The sequence below is a fragment of the Diorhabda carinulata genome, chromosome X, assembly GCF_026250575.1.
Source record: "Diorhabda carinulata isolate Delta chromosome X, icDioCari1.1, whole genome shotgun sequence".
NCBI lineage: Eukaryota > Metazoa > Arthropoda > Insecta > Coleoptera > Chrysomelidae > Diorhabda > Diorhabda carinulata.
The window spans coordinates 63,980,955-63,994,089 of NC_079472.1; the positions used below are offsets into that span (position 1 = coordinate 63,980,955).

The 13,135-nt window shown below is 34.4% G+C and overlaps 1 protein-coding gene and 3 non-coding genes across 4 annotated transcripts; 1 reads left to right on the forward strand and 3 right to left on the reverse strand.

Moving 5' to 3' along the window:
- Positions 1–906: 906 nt before the first annotated feature.
- On the reverse strand, positions 907–2,672 carry LOC130900576 (craniofacial development protein 2-like). The gene is made up of 3 exons (XM_057811274.1): positions 1,678–2,672; positions 1,034–1,323; positions 907–980 (listed from the first exon to the last, which is right to left on the reverse strand). The coding sequence occupies exons 1-3, from the start codon at positions 2,670–2,672 to the stop codon at positions 907–909; spliced, it is 1,359 nt and encodes a 452-aa protein (XP_057667257.1).
- Positions 2,673–7,384: 4,712 nt separating this feature from the next.
- Positions 7,385–7,456, reverse strand: Trnac-gca (transfer RNA cysteine (anticodon GCA)). Its single transcript has one exon. It is a non-coding gene; the product is annotated as a tRNA-Cys (tRNA).
- A 402-nt stretch (positions 7,457–7,858) lies between these two features.
- Trnac-gca (transfer RNA cysteine (anticodon GCA)) lies at positions 7,859–7,930 on the forward strand. Its single transcript has one exon. It is a non-coding gene; the product is annotated as a tRNA-Cys (tRNA).
- Positions 7,931–8,854: 924 nt separating this feature from the next.
- Positions 8,855–8,926, reverse strand: Trnac-gca (transfer RNA cysteine (anticodon GCA)). The gene has a single exon. It is a non-coding gene; the product is annotated as a tRNA-Cys (tRNA).
- Positions 8,927–13,135: the final 4,209 nt, after the last annotated feature.

Here is a 13,135-nt window from a genome sequence, read left to right on the forward strand (position 1 = left end):
CCTCCAGTTTGTCTCGTGAGGGTAAGCGTCTCTGCCCCATAGGACATCACAGGTATAACACACTGCTCATATACTTTTCTCTTTAGGCTTATTGGTAAGTCTGATTTCAAGGTACTACTCAACTTGCCAAAAGCTATCCATCCTAACTGTATTCGACGCTTTATCTCACACGTTTGGTTATCTCTTCTTATCCTCACTTCATGGCCTAGATATTTATAGTCATATACTTGCGCTATCGCACCTCCATCGATAATTATGTTATCATTTGTTACCAGATTTGTCATAAATTTGGTTTTGTCTAAATTTATTTCTAGACCAATATTCATTGTGGTTCTTTTCAAATCCGTGGCCATCTGCCGAGCGTCTTGCATATTGTCGGTGATTATGACGATATCGTCTGCGAAACGCAGGTGGTTTAGATACTCACCGTCGATATTTATACCTTTCTCTTCCCAGTTTAATTTTTTGAAAGAGTATTCCAACACACATGTGAAGAGCTTAGGAGAGATAGTGTCTCCTTGTCTAATCCCGCGTCCTACATGTATCTTATTTGTTGGTTCGTGGAGATTTACATTTAGAGTTGCGTTTTCATATATGTGTTTAATGAGCTTTGCGTATCTGTAGTCTATCCTACATTGTTGCAGGGCTGATAAAATTGCTGGAAGTTCAACTGTGTCAAACGCCTTTTTAAAATCGACAAATATCATTACGAGGGGCCTATTATATTCTATGGATTTTTCTATCAGTATCTTAATCGTTTGCAAATGGTCGTTTGTTCCATACCCTATTCTGAACCCCGCCTGTTCTCTGGGCTGATAAAAGTCTAACTTTCGTTCCAAGCGTTTCGTTACGATCTTAGTGAACCATTTATAAAGGTGAGAAAGCAAGCTTATAGGTCTATAGTTTTCAAGGTTCGTTATATCCCCTTTTTTGTGGATGAGAATTATCGTCGCATTTCTCCACTTTTCCGGGATTTCCCCCTTTTGTAGACATAGATTGAAGAGGGAGATTATTTCTTTTAAAAGTTTCTCACCCCCAACTTTGACAGCTTCTATCACAATTTGGTCTTCTCCTGCCGCTTTCTTGTTTTTCATTTCCGTTAGGGCATTTTTTGACTCTTCAATTGTTATTTCGAGTACAAGTTCTGAACCTTGGTTTACGACTTTCATTTTATTTTCTGTAATATTTAATTCTTCTCTTCTGCTCCTATATAGTTCCTTGTAGAATTCTTCTACAATTTTTACCAATTCTCTCCTATTGTTTGTTTCTTTTTTGTTGTTATCCTTGAGTTTGATGATTTCCTTTTTCCCATCAGCTAGTCTCCTTCTAAGCACCTTCATACTTTTATTTTCTTCGATTACTTGTCTGGTTTTTTCTGTGTTATATTTCCTTAAATCTTTCCGTATTTCTTTTGAAATAGTCTTATTTAGTGTTCTTATTTCGCTTGTATCTTCCTTTTGTTGTTCTACTAGAAGTCTTCTTTGTCTAATTAGATCTTTTGTATTTTTGCTTATTTTTTCTTCTTTATCTCCATCTCTTTTACAGTATTTTTGTTGTGCTTTTAATATTGTTCCAGTGATTTCTTCATTTAATATGTTTATGTCTAGTGACTGGTTTGTGTTCAGGGATTCAGTTAAGAAAGTATTATACGCATCAATATCTTCTGGGGTCTCCCACTTTATTTGTTGTTTCTTTCTTATCATTTTTTGTCGTTCATTTCTGGCGTTTATTCTTACAGTTGCTCTTACAGCTCTATGATCACTCCCTATACCGAATTTATTTAGAACTGTAACATCTGTGACAAATCTTTTCCGCGTCGTGATAAAGAAGTCTATTTCATTTTTTGTTCTTCCATTTGGGTTTACCCAAGTCCATCGTCTATGCAATTTCTTTTGAAAGAAGCTGTTCATTACATATAACTTTTGATTGTGCAGGAAATCTATCAATGTCTGTCCTCTCTCATTTCGACCAACTATTCCAAAGCTTCCAATTGCCACCTCCGACATATCTGTTTGTTTTCCAATTTTGGCGTTAAAGTCCCCCATAATAAAAGTATAGTAGCATCGATTCTCTTTAAGTGCTTTTTCTATGTCACCATAGAAGATGTCAACTTCCTCATCTGTGTGGGCTGTCGTAGGAGCGTATACTTGAATAATTTTAATTTCATACCTTTTACTTATGGAAAGTGTTATATATGCCACTCTGTCTGATATAGTCTTTAGAGTGACTATTGATTTTTCAAGTCGTTTGTTTATTAAGAATCCTATACCACCGTCAGGGCTGTTGGGATTTTCATTTTGATAAAAGAGATGTCCGGACTTCAATTTAAGAAGTTGTTCTTCTTTTCTTCTTGTTTCACATAAACCGATTATATGTCCGGACTTCAATTTAAGAAGTTGTTCTTCTTTTCTTCTTGTTTCACATAAACCGATTATATCCCAGCTTATGTCCTTAATCTCCTCTTCCATTTCTAGAAGTTTACTACTTGACGATAATGTTCTTACATTGTAGGTTATGATTTTAAAGATCTTAGTGTTTCTACTTGATTTGCTTGTCGGTTTTTTGTGCCCCCCAGAATCCATGGGACTGACTGAAGTTTCTTCAGCACAAGATTTTGGACGATCTATCCTACTTGCCTGGGGTCGTTCCGTAATTGTTTTAAAACTCGACATAACTTTGAGGGTTTTTTGGCAAATAAAACGCCACGCTTGCCATTGCGTGTTGGCGAGTGTGTATTTCAGCCGCTCCTAACATGGAGATACAGACGCTGTTTGAAGCCGCCCACTCTGGGTCAGACGCCTCACCGTTGTGGGTTTCCTTAGCTTCACTTTCATCTCTTCGAGACCTTACCGGCAAGGGTGGCCCTACCAGTAGCTATGCTACCGCCGGCATCGCTCCCTGGATATTGAAAGTTACTGAGCCCTCTCACCACGCCAAGGTGAAAATCCCCGAGAGAGCCGATTGCCCACCATACAATCCGTTTATTAAATTTTATAATAATACACATGCTTTTATAAATCAAAGGCTTAATAGCACAAAAAGGCGTGCAAGATGTAAATAATAGACTAACCAGGAAGTTTTCGTATCTTAATAACACGGCAATATAACGAAGAAACTTTGAAACCAATTGAGGAAAAAATTCAGAAGAAAGAGATAAGATCCTTTTATCAAGAAACGAAAAAAATGTAAAGAGGGTACCAAACAATAAACAGAAGAAAGGATAATGGTACATGAACCACAAGAAGTAAAGCTGAAATGGAAAAAGCACTTTCAGAAATTACTAATCGAAAATGAAGCAGAACAAGCAAGGGAAATAAGGGAAATAGAGCAAAGTGATCTAGAGGAAGGTGGCATTAAAGTAGAAGTACCAAGTGAAGAAGAAGTAAAATCCATAATAGAACAGAACAGAACCAAAAAACAACAAAGAACCAGGGGAAAGTGAAATTAAGCTGAAATTTTAAAAGGAGAAAAGTTGCAGAGAAACTTATACGAATTAATCCAAATAATATGAGAAGAACAGAGCGTACCCCAAGAATGGAGGAAAGCACTAATATGTCAGATTCCAAAAAATGTGAAAACTATGGGCAGATTGCATTGTTAGTATAAAATGCTAACGAAAATAATAAAGAACAGACTAAAAGAATATGCCGAGAAAATACTAGGGGGAATATCAAGCAGGCTTTAGAGCTAATAGGTCAACAACGGACCAGATTTTCTCCCCAAAAGAATTACAAACCACCTGCTATGAATACAAGATACCATTTTATTCCTTATTCATAGATTTTAAGCAGGCATATGACGAAATAAATAGGAACAACATGTACGCAGTACTAAGAAAATTAGGAGTACAGGCAAAAATAATCAGATTAGTTAGACTAAGATAAAACAAAAAATGAAGTGATATAGAAAGGGCATAAGTTTAATATGGTTTTAGAAGTAATTATCTAAAATTCTAAATTAAAAAGCAATGGAACAATCTTCAATAACGAATGCTAATGTCTAGTTTTCGCAGGTGACGTAGCGTTGATAGCAAAATCCAAGAAGCACTTAAAGAAAGCAGTAATAAAATTGGAAGAAGAAGCTAAAAATTTTGGACTAGAAATAAATCAAGAGAAGACAAAATATATGATCATGGGAGATACACAGAGAGAAACAGAAGATTACTTGTCCTTTAGAACAACCAGACACAAAGAGTACACAAGAGTTTCCAACTTTGTGTATCTAGGAGTAGTAATGGAAGACAAGGGAGTAGAAGAATTAAAACTGCAAGCCAGAATAACTAAAGGAACACAAAAATTCGGAGGTATTAAATCACTGGTGAAGTCAAAATACGTGTCAAGAAAAACAAAAATAAGAATATATAAAACGATAGTAAGACCCAACGTAACATATGCATGTGAGACATGGATATCAAAAAGGCAGATGAAACCATGTTGGAAAGATGGAAAAGGAAGATACTAAGAGGAATCTACGGAGGAGTACACACAGAAGAGGGCTGGATGAGAAGAACTAATAAAGAATTGGAAGAACTTTATGGAGAAGCTACAATAAACTCGTTTATTAAGGGATAGAAAGTGAGATGGTTGGAACGTGTTGAGAAACTACATAGAGAACGGATGCCAAAATTAGTACTGCAAAGAAGATAAGGAAAAAGAGAAAGGGGCAACCCAGGAAGAGATGCGTAAGCTAATCAAAGCCTAATTTATGCAATTTCCCCATCGTCTTCTTTGATTTGTAATATGGTGCTTTCTCTCGATGGAACATCACTTTCTTTTTCTTCAAATGAACCTCTTTATGTCGCAAAAATTCTATCCAACGACCATCCTCTCGAGGAAAAGTCGCTGAAAGTCAGATCTGAAGAATACAGTGGATGTGTAAGGTCTTCAAAGCCTTCAAATAAATCCGTTTTTCCGCTATGTTATAGTCGCTGTTTATAGTTTTTCCCGTTTTAATATAGTCGATGAGTATTATACCATGCGCATCCCAAAATATTAATACCATTATAGCCTTGCCAGCTGACTTTTGCGTCTTTCCATGCTTTGGAGTCGGTTTATCGCGTGCTATTCAATCGGCTGACTATCTGTGTGAAATAATAGATCTATGTTTTATCCATTGCCATATATAGAGGCAAAAATTAGAGTTGAACAGCTTAGAATCATCAATTTGTTGTTATTTTTGGTCGTTTGTCAGGTCGCGCCGCACCACTTTGAACGAAGTTTTGCCATACCTAAATTTTCATTCGGGGTATATTTAACACGACCTTGAGACGTAGATTCTTCATGTAACTCAAAAATTTAAAAACACTTGAACATTATTAAAAGAGAAAATTATGTAATATAGAAAAGTTTTTCAAATTATGCGAAAAATAAGGTGATTATTTCCATCTTCTTCCTTCACTATTCAGAACTGTGTAACGACGATGTTTTCGTTTTTATCTATTCCCAAGTCTGAAAATAATAATTTACAAGATAAAATTCTAACCTTATTTCAAATAGGAATTAATATTTGGGGTGTAGCTCTGTAAAGTCAACGTCCTCAATCCACTTGGCAAGCGATTTCTATCTGGAAATCAAACTGGAAATTTACAAAGACTTTTATTCGGTTTTCGTTTACTGACTCTCATTTAGAAGGCGAAGTCATTGGGAGCAGTGAATATTTGAAAAGCGCCAAATGTTTCAAACGAGTCGAAGAGACGATGGAAATTTTTGTGATTAATATTTTTTTGCATCCCATGATTTATTCAAAAAGGACTGTCTCTAAAAAAGTAGGTCGGTCGCAAAGGTAAAACGAATTTTTATATTTCATTTTGGAGAATAATAAAAAGATCGCAATCTTAATTTAGTTTTTAGAGTGGCCCACCACTTCCGAAAATAAATAGGAAATTTCCGAATAACTACTCATTTAAATATGTACATACCTAAATATATTGACTACGGATTTTATTGCACAGATTTTAGACCATCTTAAACCATGGTCTCGCCCCCAATTGTTGGTAAATCTATATTAAAGATGGTCCAACTATTAATCCATCCAGTACGATGAAACAGAACAAATATAATTATGGATAAAGAGCACCATAAAGATGCTGCATTTGAAGCATTGGGGGAAATAGAAGAATCGATAAACACAAAAACAAATTAAGTGATACAACCATCGCGACGATAAGAGGGAAGAAGAAGTAGCTGATCACAAAAACACAGGAAGATCACCAAAAATACGGAATGAAAAATGAAGAAATGGATAGATTGACAACAAAAAAAATTATCAATCGCAATATAGCTGTCAAGATATTGGACAACAAATGGAAGGATCAAGATGTACAAAGTCTTGGAAACCTACTTACAGAAAATAGACAGAAGATTCATAAACATTGCACACATAGTACGTTAAACAGTGAAATCAGATAAAAATAGGAATTAATCAAATACGGATCCAAAAACTACTAAGAATACTACGAAATCGTGATAAATGGAGATTGTAAACTGTCATGGGATATTTGTCATGGATTTAATGGGCAGAATATTTGGGAAAATATTGTAAGAACAGGTAGGATTCGTAGCAGGAAGGTCATAATTAGATCACATAGATCTACACAATTCAACAACTTCTAGGGAAGAAAAAGACCAAAAAATGTACATTTAGTATTTATCGACTCGAAGAAATATGGAGAGTGATGGAACGAAATGGAATCGCTATGAAAACTGTACACAACACCATCCAAAACTGAAGAGCTTCTACGGAGATGTTGTTTCACATCGCTACTTTTTTGTGATTTCAATGGATACTTTGGAAAATGAAGTGAGAGGAAATACCAGTCAGAAATGAAGGAAATTTTGAGGGGGATCAAGTAGTAATGAAACAGGATGATGAGGATCTGGGCTATATGGTCAGAGGATTGAACATTGGAAAAATAGAATATCCAGCAATTGGTTAAAGTCTCTCGGGATCAAGCGAAAACTGTTTTTTATCTAAGTGGGAATTTTTGGAACCGTTAGCGATATTCTGAAGACGATAACTTGGTTATCGAAACGCGCGTCAGACAGTATAATTGTGGGTGTTGGTGTAGTGGTAGTTTAAACAGTGTATTCAGTACTGTTGTTTTTTTTATCTAGATGAAGTTAATCAAGGACATACTGTGCAGTACTATAAAACTATACCTTGTATATTATTTACATAATTAAAAATCTATATTTTCTTTATATTATCAGAAACTATGTAGAAATTATAAAGTTTAACAAGCTAATGATTATCTATAATCTGATTTAATCATTTAAAAAAAATTTAATACAGCGTACGCGCTTGTGCTGAGCACACTCTCAAAATGCGTATCAATTTTTAAAGTTGAAAAAAGTTTATTGAAAAATTAACTAACAAAAAAGAGGCTAGGGGACACCCGGGTTTGAACCGGGGACCTCTCGATCTGCAGTCGAATGCTCTACCACTGAGCTATATCCCCACAAGAATAAAGTAACATAAACGTATAAAAGTAAAAAAAATATACATCTATCAGAAAATTTGTATTTTTATCTTTAAATTAAATAATTCTGTTTTACAAATTCCACTGTAACTATAAAAAGTTCAAATTGATAATTTAGAGTATATTTACAACTAACATATTATGAATTCTAAAAATGTTTTATTTATAATATTTTTCGTTATGGTAATAAATATTTTACTCTTCAGAAAATGTCACATTTTTGTCAAACTTCGTAACGAAGGCAATCTCTATGTTGATACATATATTTTCATATCTACATTTTATCGTACTTATAGTTTATAAAATTAATTGAAATGAATTTTTGAAAATTTTCAAAATTTTGAAAAATACGTTATATGTAAATACGTCGCCTTGTACCATGGGGATATAGCTCAGTGGTAGAGCATTCGACTGCAGATCGAGAGGTCCCCGGTTCAAACCCGGGTGTCCCCTTTGAATTTTTTTGATTGCTCATTTTTTTGTTATTAGCAATGAATAATCATAAATGGTTTAATTGATTTTGGTTAATCATTTGATGGAAATTTTGCGACACATCTGGAAAACTCAAATTGGTGCTAGCCGCTTGATGATTTTGGTTATTTTGAACTTCCTGCTTCAACCGTTTTCCTTGCAAGTTAAATTTGATCCATTTCCTGGTTATGACATAGAGCTGATCTGATGATGGAGGTGGCCATACGAACTCCGTAATTGAACGACGCAATCTCATCGAGTTTGTGCTCGTTTAATTCGTCTTGACGATTACTTTGATACTAGATGGTGATGGAGCTGGCGTGAATATGATACCCTAAATAAGCTATCATTATTTGTTAATAAAATTAACTAGAAAGCTGAAAATGATAAAAGCTTCTTCGTCCAAGACAATTCAATTCTATATATTTATAATTATATATTTTTAACACTAAAACTTCTTAATTAGTATTTAATCTTCTCGTTTTTATCATAGTCCCAATTTTATAAATAAAAGCGTGCTGCATTGTGATAGCAAAAGGAAAAAGAAGCTGCTAAATGTTCTTAATTACACCATCAATTATTTTTATCCTAACCTCACAAAAAGTTCAGCTTTATTTTTTCCTCGAGGACGACCATGGGACTTCCAACCATTGTTGTAACTGAGCATAGTAGTGGGCTTCAAAGTAGAATGTACTAATGAAGCACCGTCAATCATTTTTTCATTAAATTGCATTCATATTGAAGGTAATAATGCTTGTTGTCTAACTGGATAATAAAATGTGCTTGAAACTTTCATATTTCCGTCTTTTCAACACAGTGTACGTGTTTGCGTTGAGCATATTCTCAAAACGCGTATCAATTTTTAAAGTTGAAAAAAGTTCATTAAAAAACTAACAAAAAGAGAATAGGGGACACCCGGGTTTGAACCGGGGACCTCTCGATCTGCAGTCGAATGCTCTACCACTGAGCTATATCCCCATTTATCGTTTATAATATATGATTTAAAATATGAATAATGCAGTGGCTTAATTTCTAGATAAAATTGCAAATACATTATTACAGATAGTTTTGCTTAAAATTTATTTTCGATTTTTGGGCATGTCATATATATACCTACCCATTTAATCCACACAGTAAAGCTTTTTAGTAAATATTCATTTTGTTCCGTTTCTTCTTTCTTTTCATAATATATGAGGCTTCTACCGAAAGATCAACTCAGCCTACTATAAATTGAATGAATGCCGACCTTTTTATTTGTTTTATTACAAAAAGTTGGTTAATAAATCTGCTTCGAATGGCTTCATATATTTTCAATTGTTCGGTTTTTTTTTCATTAAATAAAGTAGAAAAGTAGTTTTTGTTGGGCGTCTATAATGAATTGATTTCTTTTTAATAACGGAATTATTTTATTTATTCTAACAGATTAGATGATTCGAAAGAAGTGATGATGCTTTAAGTAGTCATGAGTAAAAAGACGCAAAACATCTTATGGGGCTCATACCAACTAGTGAGGATTTTCGATTCAAAAATCGATTCCAGCTTATACATCGAAAACGGCTTGTCCATTCTTTTTGAGTTATCAAAGCAGCGAATGTAGAATCGTGTAAAAGTTTAAGTCCTTTTAGATGTTTTGCCACTCCTTTTTCGGTCAAAGTAGTAGTCCTTGGATCAAGCTACCGCCATGAATGTTAGACCAAGCTGTGTTTGCAAGATTAATTAGACCAGCTACGAAAATAGAAATTTGATTTTTTATTTTTTAGACAGAATGACTTTCTCAACAACTATTAAATTAATTTAATAACCAAAAACCATGACGTAATATTATATATCAAGTGCCTTGTAGTAATTGTGACGCTGATTACATAGGGCAGACATCTCAGTATTTAGAAAATAGACTAAAAGGGCATCAATACGATAAAAAAATTAAAACTGCGTTATTGAATCATAAAATATCAAAAAAAAACATAAATTCAATTATAAAGATTCAAAAATGATAAAAAAGACTAAATAATTTAAGTAAAATTTATGGCTCTATTTTGTAAATTCTAATAAAAAATACAAATAATTCAATTGATTACTGCTATATATTTGAGATGGAGGACTGAGAGAAAATCAATTTTTCTTATTGGAACAAAATTCTATTTAAATTCTATTAAAATCGAATAAATTGTATAAAATTCTCTAAACTACACAGAAAATGTCAGGTATTATAATCAGTGATTTTTTAAGAGGTACCGGATTTGATTTTGAAAAAAAAATACAAAAAACTTGAAAAAAATGATGAAATCTTTATTGGACTTAATAAAACGATCAGTATAATTGAATGTTTGAAGATGATTTTTCAAAAAATATTATAAAAAATTAATTTTGAAACAGAAGAGACCTAAAATCAAGAACATTATCAAGAAGCATTAAAAATTTAATTATATGCGGTGTTGTCAGGCTTAAATATGTTCCGGGACTTCGGGAAAATTCGGGAGTGAGTAGATGATGCGAAACTAATGCTGTGATATAAAAAATTTCTCATACGATCCATCGTTTCTGAGTTATAAGCCTTCAAAGTTGCAAAATCAGAGCTTATATTTAAGTATATTTTCTGAATTATACATTCGAAAATTATGAATTTTTAATGTACATACGTATGTCCATGTATAGTGTTGGCCGGAATACATAATTTTACTTTGAAGGCTGGGGCAGCTCATGTCCAATAATTAATAATCCGCAACTTTTACAGGGACAACCTGTACAATATAAAGATGGTAAAAATGAATTTTTCAATAAATTTTTCATTCGTAGATTCCGGAAGTATGTAGGAGTGCAAGGTGCCTACTTTTAAGTTACATTTATTTATATTATATATATTTTTTGTTTTTATTTGATAAGTTGTAGGATAATCAACTAAATTTTTCTACATTTCAATTTTTTCCTCATATATCAAGATATTCGACACTATGCAGTTCAATTAGAAATGTTTGTTTGTGTTCCAATAACTCCTGTAAGTATTTTCAATAATTGAATACAATTTATGATAATTTTCTTCAGAATGCTTCTTTAACGAACATTTTTCGGCATGAACAACGATCTAAAAATCTACATATTTCTTGAATCATAAATTTTATCGAATACATTTTTGTCAAAAAATCGAATAAAAAAATTCATTTTTCCTATCTTTAGTTTGTACATGTTATCCCTTTTAATGTCAAGGATCCACTCAATCCCGAATTTTTTGCAAAAGTCCCAGAAAACCCTGTATTTCTCGAAATTACTGGAAATACATATTTTAAATGAAATTTTATTGTATATCAGTGTAATATCACATTATTGACATAATGATTTCAAATGTTTTATCATTTTTCAACTGAAAAAACTAAATAAACAATAGTACAGAGCCGAATTGAACTGATTCTCAGCACTACTCTGTACATAAAGATATATTCCAGTAAGGGAATTCACTTACTTGCGTTTTATTTCCAATAATTAGATCAATAAATCACATTTTAGAAGATTAAATATTGCAAAACAGGAAAAATCTGATATTCATTTATGTATGTATGTAAGCACCAGAGGGTGAATCCTATAAAATTCGATCACTTCGAGTGGTGCCTGCTTTGTATCGATTTTGACCTTCTGTAAGTGGTTGTAGTGAACGGGGCCAAGATGTGCCTTGGTAGCTGATTACACAGACTTGCACTTCTCCAGAGAAAATGCCAATAAATTGACTGAAGGCTAACTCATGAGCCATCTCTGCCTGTTGAGTAGGTCTCGCAAAGACTGCTCTAGGTGAGACAACCCTGAGGAGCATTTTCCGTGGTAGTATAGGTAAAACAGAGTCAGGTCAACGACCTTTCTTCTATGCTGTAAGCTGCCTAAGTTTCTGGTCAACTCAGTGAACGGGGCCAAGATGTGCCTTGGTAGCTGATTACACAGACTTGCACTTCTCCAGAGAAAATGCCAATAAATTGACTGAAGGCTAACTCATGAGCCATCTCTGCCTGTTGAGTAGGTCTCGCAAAGACTGCTCTAGGTGAGACAACCCTGAGGAGCATTTTCCGTGGTAGTATAGGTAAAACAGAGTCAGGTCAACGACCTTTCTTCTATGCTCTAAGCTGCCCAAGTTTCTGGTCAACTCAGTGAACGGGGAAGATGTGCCTTGGTAGTTGATTACACAGACTTGCACTTCTCCAGAGAAAATGCCAATAAATTGACTGAAGGCTAACTCATGAGCCATCTCTGCCTGTTGAGTAGGTCTTGCAAAGACTGCTCTAGGTGAGACAACCCTGAGGAGCATTTTCCGTGGTAGTATAGGTAAAACAGAGTCAGGTCAACGACCTTTCTTCTATGCTCTAAGCTGCCCAAGTTTCTGGTCAACTCAGTGAACGGGGAAGATGTGCCTTGGTAGTTGATTACACAGACTTGCACTTCTCCAGAGAAAATGCCAATAAATTGACTGAAGGCTAACTCATGAGCCATCTCTGCCTGTTGAGTAGGTCTTGCAAAGACTGCTCTAGGTGAGACAACCCTGAGGAGCATTTTCCGTGGTAGTATAGGTAAAACAGAGTCAGGTCAACGACCTTTCTTCTATGCTCTAAGCTGCCCAAGTTTCTGGTCAACTCAGTGAACGGGGCCAAGATGTGCCTTGGTAGCTGATTACACAGACTTGCACTTCTCCAGAGAAAATGCCAATAAATTGACTGAAGGCTAACTCATGAGCCATCTCTGCCTGTTGAGTAGGTCTTGCAAAGACTGCTCTAGGTGAGACAACCCTGAGGAGCATTTTCCGTGGTAGTATAGGTAAAACAGAGTCAGGTCAACGACCTTTCTTCTATGCTCTAAGCTGCCCAAGATTCTGGTCAACTATGGATCTCCTATAAGTCGAATTGCTCTCTTCTGTATTGACTCGAGCATCGTAAGGAAATTCTTGGGAGCCGAGCTTCAAATATATAACAATTTGCGAAAAATAACGTTCTACTAGCGGTAAGGTAAAGTATAGAAGGCAATCCAGGAGGTATAAAGTAAATATTGTTTTTGTTACTGTATTAATTTGGTATACTGATTACGTTACTAGTAGAATAGAAAAACCAGTCGCAATATATTTGAAATTATTAGATAAAATTCGTTTTATTATAGGCGTCTACATTGATAAGAATATTTTCGTGTTAGTCCTCTGATAATAAGTAATATGAAATC

Bases quoted from the DNA above. Each gene is read 5' to 3' on its own strand.
- LOC130900576 (XM_057811274.1), bottom strand. From the start codon at position 2,672: ATGTCGAGTTTTAAAACAATTACGGAACGACCCCAGGCAAGTAGGATA. The intron at 1,324-1,677 runs GTGGGAGACCCC...GGTGCTTAGAAG, and splicing joins AGAAAGAAACAACAAATAAA to GAGACTAGCTGATGGGAAAA. The intron at 981-1,033 runs GTGAGAAACTTT...TGTCTACAAAAG, and splicing joins AGAAGCTGTCAAAGTTGGGG to GGGGAAATCCCGGAAAAGTG.